At 39.6% G+C, this 14,021-nt stretch overlaps 1 protein-coding gene across 3 annotated transcripts in view; it reads left to right on the top strand.

Annotated features, from left to right (window-relative positions):
* Nucleotides 1-38: 38 nt before the first annotated feature.
* AIG1 (androgen-induced 1) overlaps nt 39-14,021 on the top strand; it is a 123,870-nt gene continuing 109,887 nt past the window's right edge. For 2 of the 3 annotated variants that reach the window (XM_010574593.1, XM_010574594.1), the window contains exon 1: nt 400-858. In XM_010574593.1, the coding sequence (XP_010572895.1) occupies nt 709-858 (150 nt within the window). In that variant the 5' untranslated portion in view covers nt 400-708. Of the gene's footprint in view, nt 241-399; nt 859-14,021 lie in introns of those variants that run through there. The other variant, XM_010574595.1, reaches the window with a different exon arrangement.

The following is a 14,021-nucleotide window of genomic DNA, read 5'->3' as shown; positions in this document are numbered from 1 at the left end:
GGCGCGCACACGCACACCACACACACACGCACGCGGAAGTGCACCCCGAGCTGGCTCGCAGCCCGCCGCCGCCGAGGCCGCCCCGGCGCAGCGCGCAACATGGCGCTGGTGCCCTGCCAGGTGCTGCGCGCCGCCATCCTCCTGTCCTATTGCTCCATCCTGTGCAATTACAAGGCCATTGACATGCCCGCGCATCAGACCTATGGAGGCAGCTGGAAATTTCTGACCTTCATAGACCTGGTAAGTGCCCCCGGCGCCCGTGGCCCTGCCCCCTCCCTCCGGCTGCCCGTTTAACGGCCGCGGCCCCGCGCGGGAGCCCCCGGAGGCGGCGGCCCTGCTCGACGGCAGCGCCATGAGGTGACCTTAAAGCGGGGACGGCGACATGTTGTGACTCCGGGGCCGGCCGTGAGAGGAGCCCGCCGGACCCCGCGGCAGCGGAGCCGGGTGGTTGGAGCGGAGGAGGAGACGGACAAAGCCGAGGGGCTGCTGCCTGTGAGCGGCCGTGGGGAAGGTGCGCCTGACGCCCTGTCACCGCGGTGCTGATGCTGTGTTTCGCCTTTCTTAATGGCTGACAGTAAACACCAGAACCCGCTGGTCCCAGCCTTCGGCTCCCGTGTGCTGTCAAAATAGGAAACACGTCTTGCTCCTTCTGGCCCACCCGAGGAGTCCATCCCCGACAGGTGCAAGTGCGTGAGAGTGACACAAAAAATGCTGGGCAACACAACCTGCCGGAGCCAGTTAGTTTTGGTTGCAAATCCAACGAGCCTACGAAACAAAAGATGTTTTCGTTTCACTTTTCTTCATGAGGGTCCAGATCTGGAACAGTCACGAGCATGCTGGCCTGCTGGAAAACACCAGGTGCTGGCCAGGGTCTATTTTTGCCCTGAGCTTCCAAATTCCTAGCCTTGCTGCTTCCACAACAGTGTTCCCCTAGTGCAGGTGGAAGGAGAAGGGGCAGGAGGAAGAGAGGGGATGGGAGGAGAAACTGGAGTTTCTGGGTTAGAAATATGATAGCCAATTTACACCTAGTAGCTAGAGCAAAATAGTTTTTTTTCTTTGAATCCACAGTGTAAATAGGTGAGAAATTTTGCGGTTCCTCCAGAGTTACAGAAAAGTCCCAAAATGCAAGTATTTCAGTGCTTCCCAGTGATAAAACCTCTCTCAGAACCTCATTGTAGATTCACAAGTATTGCTACTATTGCCTACACACTTCATACCTAGTCAGTACGTTGAGTTTGTGAGTTTGGAGACCAAACTCGAACACTATTAACCTGGCAGGTCAAGTGTGCAAATTTCTGGATCAGGATTAAGCTGAGGTTCACTGAGGTCCATATTTTATTTGGAGGGAAGAAGCACCTACCTTATTTTGCATTTAGCCAGGGTAATTTTTGTGCTGAGTGCCAAAAATTTGCTGGATCTCTGAGGATCCATACCCATAGCTAGTGCTTTTACTGTGATTGTAGAAGGGCATCTTAAGGCCTGATGGCCTTAAGGAAGGCAAACTAGAATCTAAATTTTTTTTTTCCTTTTGGGCTGCTGAACAGTACTGTCAGTAATATTAATTGGTAGAAGTTAGCGTCAAGTCCCAGTAAGTTAGGAGGGAGCTGTTGACTTCAGTGGCAGTTGAATTGGAAGTGAACCAACTAAAGCTAAAAGCCAATAATCTTGTCTTTGAGTCTCCTTCACCTTTTCCTCTGTTCTCCTAGCCCTGACAGTTGCTTGAGGATTAAGTGAACTAAGGCTGTCATACAGTGAAAATAACATTTGACAGTACATGATATTCATCATTTCCCAAAAACTATTGTCTGCTGTCTGTGACAAGTTCATGTGGACTTTCCCATCAAAGCATGCACATGGTTCAGGCTACTTCTGTCGTGGCCCAAAGGGTCAAGGTAAATATGTAGTGCTTTCTAAAATGTCTAAAACAGTTATCAACTGCAGCTAGTCATTTCTGTCCTTTAGCTAATAGTTGTCATGTGTTTCTCATAGTCAAGTCCGATAGCTGAGAAAAGGTTAGCAATTACTTACAATCTTCAGTCCTTCCAAATAACGCATCCAACGACTTGAATGCCTTTCTCAGTGACTAGCCAGCACATAAACCTCTCCACTTGTCAACAATATTTACTTGCGTCCAAAAGGCCGTGGTGGCATCTTATCTAAGCAAATCTATCTTTCTGTCTCCTGGGACAACCGGGAGACTTGAAGAAACAAAACCTGTTAGATTCCTGAAGAGGATACCAGGAGGTGTGGTTGGAGGTTATTAAGCAAATTTCCAAAATACTGTATGTTGACTAAGCCTTGAAAAGCTCTTCTGTAAGTTTCACTTTCCTCAACCATGTGCATTGTTCCTGTGTCAGTCACATTCAAGGGCTGTCTAGACAAAATATCATCAATGCCAGAGTCTTGGCAGACGTGTGTTCTTGCTACAGATTGTACCTCCACAAGCAGAGATTTCATCTTTGACATCACAGAAGCATGTAGAAGTTCTTTCTGTTTCCAAAAACTGCTAGCAGTTTTTGAGAAAAGTGAGTTTGTGACTTGAATCTGAAAAGTAATATGGATTTTTTTTTCATCTGTCCATTTGTAAAGGGACATTCCTTTCCAGTCTTAGCATCAATAAATGTCTTGGAGATTTAGGTAGCTGGCTTTGCAAAGGTGCTGTGTGAAATGATTTACAGTTATCTGCAGGTAATATAATTTTGAATTGAATTATGAAAAGCTAATAGTTTGGACTCTAAACCACAAGACACAGTAAAGTATTCTAAATGTATGCATTAATCTGAATAGTAGACTTGCAGCTCTTACACTGTTTACAGAAGTTGAGCATTATGAGGAAGTTGTTTAATACAAAGCTTAAAACTATAATGTCCCTGTCCATCCATAATATTTTGAATGTTCATATCTAAGATTTTCTTGGATGCCAATATTTGTGCTTAATCTCTCCTGTCCTTGATTTAAGAAAGAAAACAAGCACAACTGATGACTTCCTTTAACTGCTGTCGTTCTGATGACTGACTCAGGTTTTTTGCAGTTGCGAATGTGGTGGCAACATTCCATGAAACACCCATGTCAATGGAATATTTTTCTGGTTTGGGAAGCAAATGTACTGGCAGTTTGTTTTGCCATTACACCGGTGATGCTCCTCACTGTTGCTACTAACCATTGTTTCTCTGCTTCAGACTTTCTCCCAGGTATGTAGAGATGGTAGATACTTCCCTGCTTATCCAAAAGATGGTAAAGATATCTGCCTGTGGATACCTGTGGATTCCAAAACACTTCAGAAAAGAGAGCAGTATCCTTTTCATCATTTATAGAGTGGGAAACTGAGATACGAAGAGGTAAAGAGTTGCTGCCAAGACCAGTCAGTGGGCCCAGCAGATCAAATTATTGAACTGAACATTCAGGCTAGTTCAAAACTACAACACATTGCTTTCATTTAGCCTCACAACACAAACCAAGACCCAAAGTTAGTTTCTGTGAAAACAGCAAAGAACTGGATTCAGATGGGATATTTCAAGAGGTGTGCCTAAAATTTCTTGTATAGCTGCCTTTGTTAGACTCAGATTCACCATTTTGTGCTTTAGTAGTGGACTGCTGCAGGACTGCGCTGTCCTGCGCCACAACCCATAAATTCGTTATTGAGCCTCATAGTTGAAAGTTAACTTAGGGCGAAAATGATGCCAGTATAAAATGATACTTTGCAACAAGTTTGTCAGCTATCTAAGTCTCTCAGATTTTCCCTACATGTACCACTCTTTGTTCAGTTCTGTAAGTACTTTTAAGTAGCTGAATTAAAGAAAATAGTACTTGAATTAAAGATAACTAGGTCATCTTGCATACAATGGAATCACACACCTGCCTTTAAAAATACGAATCTGTTGCACCAACTTGTCTAAAATGGCAGGATCTTTGCTGTTGCAGGGGTTAAGTTTTGTTCTTCAGTTTCTCTTGGCTCTCTTAGTGTTGTTGAGAGGAGGCAAAAATAAATAGAATTTGTATTTTGGAATAAAGTGGACCCTGTGGGTGCCGGAAGAAGACCAGTTCTACTTTTTGTGTTTGGGTGTGTGTGATAATTAGCAGAAAAGTAGCTTAGAGTTAAAATAAGTATGTATCTCCTTAGTAAGGGGTGCGGTGGTCTAAATAGCTTCTAGTTTTCTTTGTGCAGTTTCTGTGAAAACCTTATTCCTCAAAGAAGCTACAGTAAACCAAGACACTGTTGCACACGCATAGGCATGCATTAACAAAATACTGTTTGGGTTTTTTCTTCATCTTAAGGTCTCTCTGATATGCTGAACAGGGTAGTTACAGAGACAAAAAGCAAGGCTAGATTTTTTGAAGCAGTCTCAAGTGTTATGTTTTATGTTTATGATTAATGGTCCTGTTTTGAATAACAGAATGTTAATGTCGGTATTCATACAGCTTGATTCAGGGCAGCCAAAGCTAGAGAGGAATTGATTTTGCTCTTATATAAATTTGCCTGGCCTTATACTTTTATTATTGTCTCAAAAGAAATAGCAGGATGTCTGTGTGTGAACTTTTATATGTTGTCTGGCAGATTTTATTCTACAAAAAACAGGTACAAGCTCTGTTCCCAGCACTTTTTTTGCTAGTACATGTTGTATTTGTTTTACAGAAAATACCTTCAGATTTAGTTTGATTAAATTTGAGTAAGTAATCAGAACTTAGTTCTTTTCTTGTCTTTGGAAAATTTCAGAGGGGCATGTTAACTGTAGGACAAGAAAACAGTTGATAGATTTGTCATTTACTTATTTAGTGTATTTAATTACTTATTAAGTTATATGAGATATGATTACTAGACAACAAAAAAAAGATAGCAGCTTAACAAAGCATGGCTAAAAATTATAGGTGATTTGTGCCCAATTTGGGTTTAGTCATGCTGATAGGAAATAAAATTACCAGAAAATGTCAGAGGCCAGAAGATTCAGAATTAAGGAACAATAAACTGCTTTTGGTGCGGTATCTGAAGTTGAGCAAGTTTCATTGCTAACTGTATGGATTAAAATTACCAGAGCACAGAGGACAGAAGTAAAAACACATTCCACACTCTATGGAATATAACTATGACTCTTTTCCAGGATTTCCTTTAGTAAAATGAATTTCACCTTCTGCTTTCCTCTTTCATCATCCATAAAGTTACCCTGGTATTCAAGTGTTTTATGGCTTTTGGGTGAAAAGATTACAGAAGTATAAAATATTATTATGTATTATTCCCAGAGGTAATTCATCACCATGTCTAAATATCTCAGTGTTCTTACTATAACAGAGAATACAGTCAATGGAGTGTTTATCAGTTTACAGAGAAAGAAAGGGATTGCTTTTTGAGGAATAACAAGGTGAGGTTTCTTAATGGTGCTTAATGTATTTGAGAGAAAAGGCAATGATATACGTAAGGGAGCCTTTTAATAAGTGTGTGTTTTAGAGCTTTCTTTTTCCCTTTCAGGCTGTAAACATGTCAGAGAAACAGTTATGTATCTTGCCGTCAATGCTGTAATAAAAATGCAATAGTATCACCATTTCTTATTCATAGACCCATGTTTTCCATTTGCTTTTGGTAGCGATATTACAAATTGAGTGGAATTTGAGCACTACATTGAAGAGTTCCATTTTCACATTGCATTAGCGTGTCTTTATTTTACAATTGGACTTAAATATGTTGAACATTTAATTTGGGAATTATTAGGAAAGTTATGGCTGTCTTGAAATATTTGTGTTGGCACTAGGGTTGGCAGGGGAAACGAGAAAAGTGGAAGAGAGGACAAATTGCAGTCACTTACTACGATGATAGATTTAACTAATGTGAGTAATACTGTTTTATAACTCAGAGTATGTAAGTGATAGGTAGCAGTGCTGTGTTTTAAACCAGTGTAAAGTCTGTAGTTTTGCTAGAACAGTTTCAAAGGATGATAACTTCAAGAAGTTGGTTTAGTAGTCTTTCTGTTCCCCTTTGAAAAAAATGCCATTTATGTTGTATTACAGTTGAATGATTTTCTTTACAATTTTATTACAGTGGTAAGGATAACTCAGATAATCTTATATGCCTCCATATAGCAAAGTTGTAAATATTTTAAACAATTAGTTTAAACAAGGACAACACATCTAGTGTTCTATGTTAGCGTTCTATGCGGAAGTCAAAGTTGGGCTTCTGAGCTGTCCTAATTTGTTGTGAATATAAGTATATAACAAAATATTTAATCAATGTATTTTTGACCTTATATTTGTGTTATCTTAATGAGGCCATGTAGGCTTATACAACAAATAAATTTTGAGAGATGGACCTTCTTAAGTTGTAGTAAAGATCTATATAACCTATCAAATAATACTCCTAACTAATATAGAAAATTGCAAACTTAGTGTTTTAAATTAAAAATATTTTTGATAAAAATCAAATTCCACTTGAATCAGTTACATCAACCTGAGGATGTACAAAGACTTGTAGGGGAGAACTCCATGTGGGTAGTTAGTTGTTTTGTCCTTAGGCTGAAAAAAAAAAAAAAAAGAAAGAAACTTGATCACTCTATCTGAAAATGGGGAAACACTCACATGATAAAAATCTTTTATTATTGGTGTGTTGGAAGTTTCAAATGTGCCAGTATGACACCATGCAACAAAATAATGAAGTTGGTTAAGCCAATAAATAGAAAAAAAACCCACTATGAAATTACAGACCCCTGACATTCCACAAAAGTAATTTTGCAGATTTGAACAAAGTAAAGCCGCAATAAAATGTAATAAAACAAAGTTGAAAAAATAGGCAATTCTGCAGTGTATTAAAGATGATATAGTGTAGATTCATTACAAGGGATTATGCCGAGTGTGTATTTACCTGAAGAAAACAATAAAAGAAAAATATATCAGATTCCTTCCATTACATGCAGTCTTTTCTGTGCTGCAGCTTTCCATATCTAATAATTGAAGTTGTCAGTGCCTGCCTATCCTAATGTAGTTAATTTAGAAAACATTTTTCTAATTGCGCTACTTTAATATAGACTCTGACGTTGGGAGGAGCTCAGCACGGGTGGAGAATTCCTTGTCATTTGGAGTTTTAATTGCTAATGCAACTGCAGTTAGTAAATGTTAAAAAGGTCGACACCAGTGACAGGCTTGTTAAAAATATCAACACCAGTGACAGGTTTGTATGCTTTCTGCAGAATTCAAGAGTGAAACAAATATTGGTATGTAATAAGTTCACATTGGACATTTCTATATTTGAAACAAAAGTGATGTTACTGCCCACAAACGCACATGAAAAATATCAAATTCCTCTCAATGTAGGTTTTTTTCTTTTAAGTATCTGAATCTGAGGCCTGGTGTTCTTACCTTGCATGTCCAGGTATATATATGGCATATGAGGTAGAAACAAAATTGACAATGCCTTGGCTTATTTTGAAGACCAAAGTGAAGCACAAACTCCTTGTTCATTCTTTGAATGGGTGGCTATGAAAAGCTTTCTTCCTTCTAATGAAAGCTTTTTCAAATTTTGCCTTATTTGCCTGCATTTATTTGAATAACTACGTTTTCCCCATACCATATTTTCCAAAGCTCTGAATTTACTGTTAGTCTTCAAAGCTTTATGGCCTTTGTTCTATTACTCTTACTGTGTATGATGCAAGATTTTTTCAACTCAACATTGTTAAATTTGCTACCACTGAAAAAGCTGTGTTTAACTTTAGTGGATGGAAAAGTTAACCAAACTCTGAAGAAAAAACAAAATCATTTGGAAACTGAAGTAAAACTTCCAGCCTTTTCAGAGAGGAAGAAACTAAAGTAAATTGAAATTTGTAAGCATGTTTTAATAAGACTTAGAAACAAGTCCCACTCTGAATTAGAACTGTGATTAAGCATTTAGAGGATTTTATCAGCATTTTGCTGGTTACCTCAGGATATTTTACACTCTCTTGGCATATAGTTGGCGTTGCTTGTTGGGTTTTTTTGCAGTATACTGCAAAATTTGGAGATCCTGTTGGAATTCTGTTGATTTGGAAACAGGTTAAGCTCATGTGAAATGCCAGGAGAAAATCAGAACCTGATTTTGATTTGTATGAAGGCTCCTTCTGGCAACTTAGGTAAGTCCATGCGATTTTCCCTGGAGAGTTTGAAAGCAACATTTGAATGCCTCTAGGTGCATTCCCTGAACATCTTGTCTTGCCGCTGCCCTTGCAAGCATTCTGTTTACAGTAGGATTTCCAAACGAATAGTTGCCAAAGGGTGCAATTATATAATAATTTCCACTTAGATCTGTGTGCAACTGACATAGCTCAGGTATTTTTGCCACAGTTCTCTGTCAGGTTAGTTGTTTCAAAGTGCTTGAGGACTCTCTACAGTATAGCTTAAAACAAAACTAGTACTGCTGAATTTTTAGTAGCTGAATATTGGGTGTCCTGGTAAAGATAAACTACCATAGAACGTGCAGAAGAGCAGAATGTCAAATCCTTTGCTAACTTGTAAAGCAAACCACAAAGGGTGGTGGGTTTTTGCAGTGAATTAGTTTGAGTGAAACAATTTAAGAGGCTAAATCTTACCTGTAGAAATGCTGCTAGGCACTTCAGACTGTTTGAGTTGCTTGTGCAGGGACTTAGCAGAGAATTTCAATTTTACTCTGTTCGGAATTGATTGGCTCATTTTTGGTTTGGGGCAGTGCTGTTTGTATTTGTATATTTTTTTTAAACCTAGTTCTTTGTGTACCTGAGGGTAAATTTACTTGCTTCCCCCCCATTTGCATATATTTTATCATGTTTCTTGAAGGCTTCTGGTCCTGGCAGCACATAAGTAACAAATTGTTATTTATTATTATTGCTAGTATTACTAGAATTCAGTAAAAGTGGGAGTTCCACATGCAGAGCACAGGTGGCATATGTTCCTAAATGTACTTGATCAGATGCAAAAGGAAGAAAAAGGAACTGCTGACTTTAAATGCTGCTATATAAATTGATAAAATGCATGAATGCAAAAGGGATGTTTGTGAGATGCTTAACAGGCTTGTGGCTGAAGTGGTGGAAGCATTTCATACAGCTAATGTTCAGGCGAGCATGTCTCTGTGATCCTGAGGCACTGCATAGGACCCTTGACCCTAGAGAAGATGCAAGTTGTTTATGGCCAGTGCTTGCGCAGGCTCAGCTCTTGTAAAGGACACAAGTAGAGAAGGTGGGAGAGAAAAGATCTAATAGATGACAGCACTTTGTACCTGGGGTGTGTAGGTGAGAGAGTGCACCATGCTGATCAGCCTTGTGTTGTGACAAACTGGTATTTAGATATTTGACTGCCGGGAATGAGGACGAAGTGAGGGAGAACAAGAGGTGGAGATAAGTGGCTGGTGTTTCTGGGCTAAACCAGCATGTGTTAGCTCCCTCAGACTTCCTCCCCTTCCTTGTCGTCTCCCCAGTTCTTCCTCCCACACACCCACACAGTCTCCCCACACACAGCCCCCACACACTGGTGGCATGGCACCACTTCCCTGCACATAACTTGTTTGGCTTAGCACGCTTCTGCTCAGCGGAGGGTGCTTGCAAAACTTTGTCCTTAGCTAGAAGCCATATGCACTGACAGATGCAGAGGTCACCATTTGCTGTTCACTTAAGCTTACAAACAAATTGGAACTCCATGCTGTGAAAAGTTTCTTGACCTGAGTTTGCTTGTTATAGCTGTGTTCCAAGAACTGTGAGTTTGCGTGTGCATTAGACACAATTACCTGCATTCCTGTAGGTCCCAGGAAGTGAGTCCTAAGAAGGAATGAGTCGTGAAGGAAATCTCTGGTGTGTGGACCTGCAGCAGAGCACCGTACTTTTCAAGTGGACATTGAGGAGTCTTAAAGGGATTTGGAGTGTTTGGAAGTGGATATGCATCTTTGTGTACGTTTGACATAATAGTTGTTTACTTATGCTGCACATCGTTTGAAAAGATCAAACTGTTCATGAAAGCTACTCTGTTCTATAGTCTCTCCATATGCTGTGCACATATAAGAGTAAATTGGCCTGCTACTGTTGAAGTCCGTTTAGGTGACCCAATTAATGAACCGTGGATAGAAGATTACAGTGGTCTGAGGTACCATATGCTGTTAAGTTTTTGAGTGTCAAAGAACTCTAGCTAACAAAAGAGAGCAGACAGCTTTCGGGTCAGCTGTCTCATGACCTACCATCACTAGAAAGGGATATTCCTGTATTTATTAAGAGCTAATGATGTTTTTAATTCTAACATATGATTATAGAAGATTAGTATTCAGATCTCCTTGACTCGATGCCAGTATAATTTCAGAAGCTAAACACCTCTGAATTTCTAGAGATTATATTCTATGCTATTAAGTTATATGGCATTTCAGGCTAAGTTTTATTTTCTTTCTCTCATGGTTTGGGGCAGAAGCTACTAAAATGATACTGCCAAATTAATTCAGAGCTGTTTTGTTCCCCGTTAATTATAAGGCTGAGTTAAAATTGTGAGATGTATTTTATGAGTATGTATTTTAGAAAAGGGTGGAGGGACCTCTTGTTACTTTGGGGAGTTGAGCCAGTGGGATCTGAACTTTTGATTTTAAAATTCAACGTACAACGTATGAGCAAAACATGAATGTCTTTGCGGGTGCAAGGGATGATTCTCTTCATCTACTGCTAGCTTTATGAGTGAAAGTGCTCCCACTTTGCCCTGATCCATTCGTGCCCAGTCAGGCTCCTCAGTTACAGGTTACTGTTAGCTATCACTGTATTTTCTGCCCTTTTTTTTCTTACAGGAGCCCACCTGTGCAATATCCCTTTCCCCATTCCTTCTAATCTCTTCTTACCCAGCACAGTCTCCCTGATCTTTCAGCCCTGTATCCCAGTTCCAGTTGCACACCCAGTCCTCTTCCAGAAGCCTGTGCTTTCCTATCTAGTGCTGCTTTTCTTATTCCCACAGGACTCCTTATACTCTTTCCCACCATTCACACATACTGTCTTTTCTCCCAGTGCATTCACTGACTTGTATTGTCTTCTGCATCCTCACTCTGTCATTCCCAAATACCAGACCTACTCAGTGTCATTCTCTTGTCTTTTTAAAGCACCTTGTGTAGACCCAAAACAATGAAGAATCAGTCATTTTCCATCAGAAATTATTGATTTTGGTGCATAGCCTTAAAGAAACCACTTCTGAAATGATCTAGTTATATAAGACTCTTAGCTTTGCTTTCTGTTTTTGAACAAGTTTTTAAGCATCCTGGTTACAGGAAAAAACTCCCATAAGTGTTAAGCATAATGGATCATGATACTAATGTTTATTACGGTGTTAAAATCTTGTCACTTTTTGGTAGTCTGCCATTCAATTTTTTATGATAGATTTTCCAATTCAGAAGCAAGTCCTTGATAGAGATTGATATTTAAGTTGAAAAATCAAAATAATGTAGGGAATCAGCAATCAGTATTTATTCAGACATTTTCCATCTTTTCTTTTTTTGTAATTTATGTATTTTAAATGAGGTAGTGAATTTATTTAAATTGTATTTTGTATTTCCTAATAGGAAAACTTACTTCGTAATAATCATTGTGAGGTTTGAAATCTACTGCATTCAGTGAGATGAACAAAAATATTTTTAAACATTACTTAGCTTGTTGGCTATTACTGTGATTAATAGAAGAAGCTTGCTTTCTTTTTCGTGTGAACATATGTAAGTGCTTATTCTTTGTTTGTGTGGGTGGATTGGGAGTGCATGCAGACACACCTGTTGCAATTTAGAAGTAGGGGAAGAGAGAAATCTGCATTTCACAGTGGTAACTTTCTACTCAAACCTACATGGAAGCATATTCATTCTTGTTAGGTGTTGCCTGATAGAGACGAGCCTGCCGTGGCTCCATGCCCCCATGTCCAACCAGTAGCAGGGCTGAACACATGCCTAATAGGCACGTACGGAAACGGAAGTGTAAAATCAGGTTGCTAAAATGTAAGTCAATACAAATGAAACTCTGACTGGAGTAGGTGGTTTAGATTCAAGATTGTCTTTTAAGGTATGTCAGGCAAATAGTCAAGTGATGGCTGGAACAAGGAGTGCTCAACATAGGACCCACCTAGAGTCTAGCCTGCCTGGTTAGCCTTCCTGTGCCCAGCAGAGGGGTGGGCTGTGGGCTGGGTGCAGTGTTCTGATGGGAGCACTTTGGTCTCAATGCCACTTCTTGCAGGGAGTCGGGCCCTATCACGGGGTTTGATGTGTGTGGCATGTCATTGGAACCAATGCTCACAACTGCCTCGTGATAAAATGTCACATAAGGTCTGTGGATCTTGCAAAGGTCTTGATCTACAGAGGTACTGTGGCATTACTTCTGGCAGCTAATGGGAAGGTATTCTCTCCGTATTATCCACATTCGTTCTGCTTAGTTTGCACAGGAGTTGAGGTCAGACTTCCAGTTCTGGGTGATACTCAGCATCCACACCATACTACATGTGAGTTACAACTATGACAGTTTTCAGCACCTTGCAAGTTAAGACCCTAAAATATTGAAGGTTATTTTGGTTTGTTTGATTTTTTTAATGTCTCTTCTGGTGTGATTGTAAATTTAGAAATGATTAATTTGACCCAGATGGGAAGAGAAAGTCAATCTCGCAATTTCTTGGGGGTGGGGGTGGGGGGGATTTAGAAAAAGTATTTCAAATTCATGGTTTCAGTGCAGTTGGACTGAACAAGTGAAAACAAAACATTTGATTGTCTTTATTAAGATACTTGGACAAAATTACATTACAAAGGAATCAGCCATTGCAGTGAAAAATTGTTATTCAGAAATATTTTGCCAGCTGTATTAATTGAAAACTTGTTTTATTTTTCCTTTAGCAAGGGCAAGACCAATGTCATGAGAGCAACATAATACTGAAAGTTGCAACTTACTCATAAATGTTACCCTTATTTCACAGGAATTGTACCTGCGCTGTGTGAGATAGTGAAAGCAAACTTGAATTTGAAATATAAAAGTGAAAGTCAGGAGGGGATGTGGTAAGTCAAATTCAGAGAACAACTGTTTAAACTCTTTTTTTTTTTTTAAAATAGGTGCATCCTGATTGCAGGGATTAATAAGTATTTTGAAGAAGTAACCATATAATAATAATAAGGTACAAGCAAAGTCCGCTTTTGGCCAGTCTTTCCATCTTAGACCTGATATTTTGCCTGTCTTGGGTCTTGTGCTCAATGAATGTGACTAAACAGTGTTTACCAGACAAAGAAGTTCAGTGTTGGAGGTAAATCTGTTTTATGAGATGCTTACTTGCATGGTGTGCCTGTATCTCAGTGGTGTATTTTCAGACAAGGTCTCTTTGGCTAGGTTGTGGTGCAGACAGCCATGAGCCCTCGTTCTGAATCATTCCAGTGTCTTCTGTACCTTTCAGGGTGCTGGCCTCAAGTGTGTATATCTTGTGTGAGAGAAGACATATCCTTGATATTCAGAATTCTGTAGAGTAAACTGACCTTTTTAAAGGACTCTTTTTAAGCCAGGTAGATGGGGATTCGGCATTATGAATCAGACCTGGAACAGCCCCATCTTTTATTAATATAATGTCTCCTGATTTACTGCAGGAAGCCACTGAAATGATTAAGTGTACCAGCAGTCTGCATAAAATGCCTGGGTGACCTCCAAAGCACTATGACAAATATCAAAGAAAAATTTTAAAACCTGTATGATCAGCTTAAGGAAAATTAAGGCCATATCTCAGTTTGTCGGAAATGCTGTTAAAGTAGGAAGACAGGTAGTGGTTGCAGAGTGGCAGAAGATCTAGGCCACATCTCTTTCCACGTGACCTAAAATGAATGATTACTCTGGGCGGAAAGTATCTTTCCACTGGAGTTTGCTTTGCAGTTTTCCTCCTTTGTGGTATTCCCAAAAGAAAGCAATAGATAGGAGTGCCTATTCCAAACAGCCAATCTTGCCTGTTCTCTTTATGGAGATTTATTTTTGTACCATCTCCTTCGTTCTCCATCTTCAAGAAAGAAGCAATGCACATGTAGATGGAGATCTTCTGACTTCTCTTCAGGACAAAATTAATAAATCCTGGTAACAAGT

This window comes from Haliaeetus leucocephalus, unplaced genomic scaffold (assembly GCF_000737465.1).
Source record: "Haliaeetus leucocephalus isolate CR32 unplaced genomic scaffold, Haliaeetus_leucocephalus-4.0 Scaffold450, whole genome shotgun sequence".
NCBI classification, from domain to species: Eukaryota; Metazoa; Chordata; class Aves; order Accipitriformes; family Accipitridae; genus Haliaeetus; species Haliaeetus leucocephalus.
Note: the sequence above shows the minus strand (reverse complement) of the source record. Positions and strands in the feature narration are given on the sequence as shown.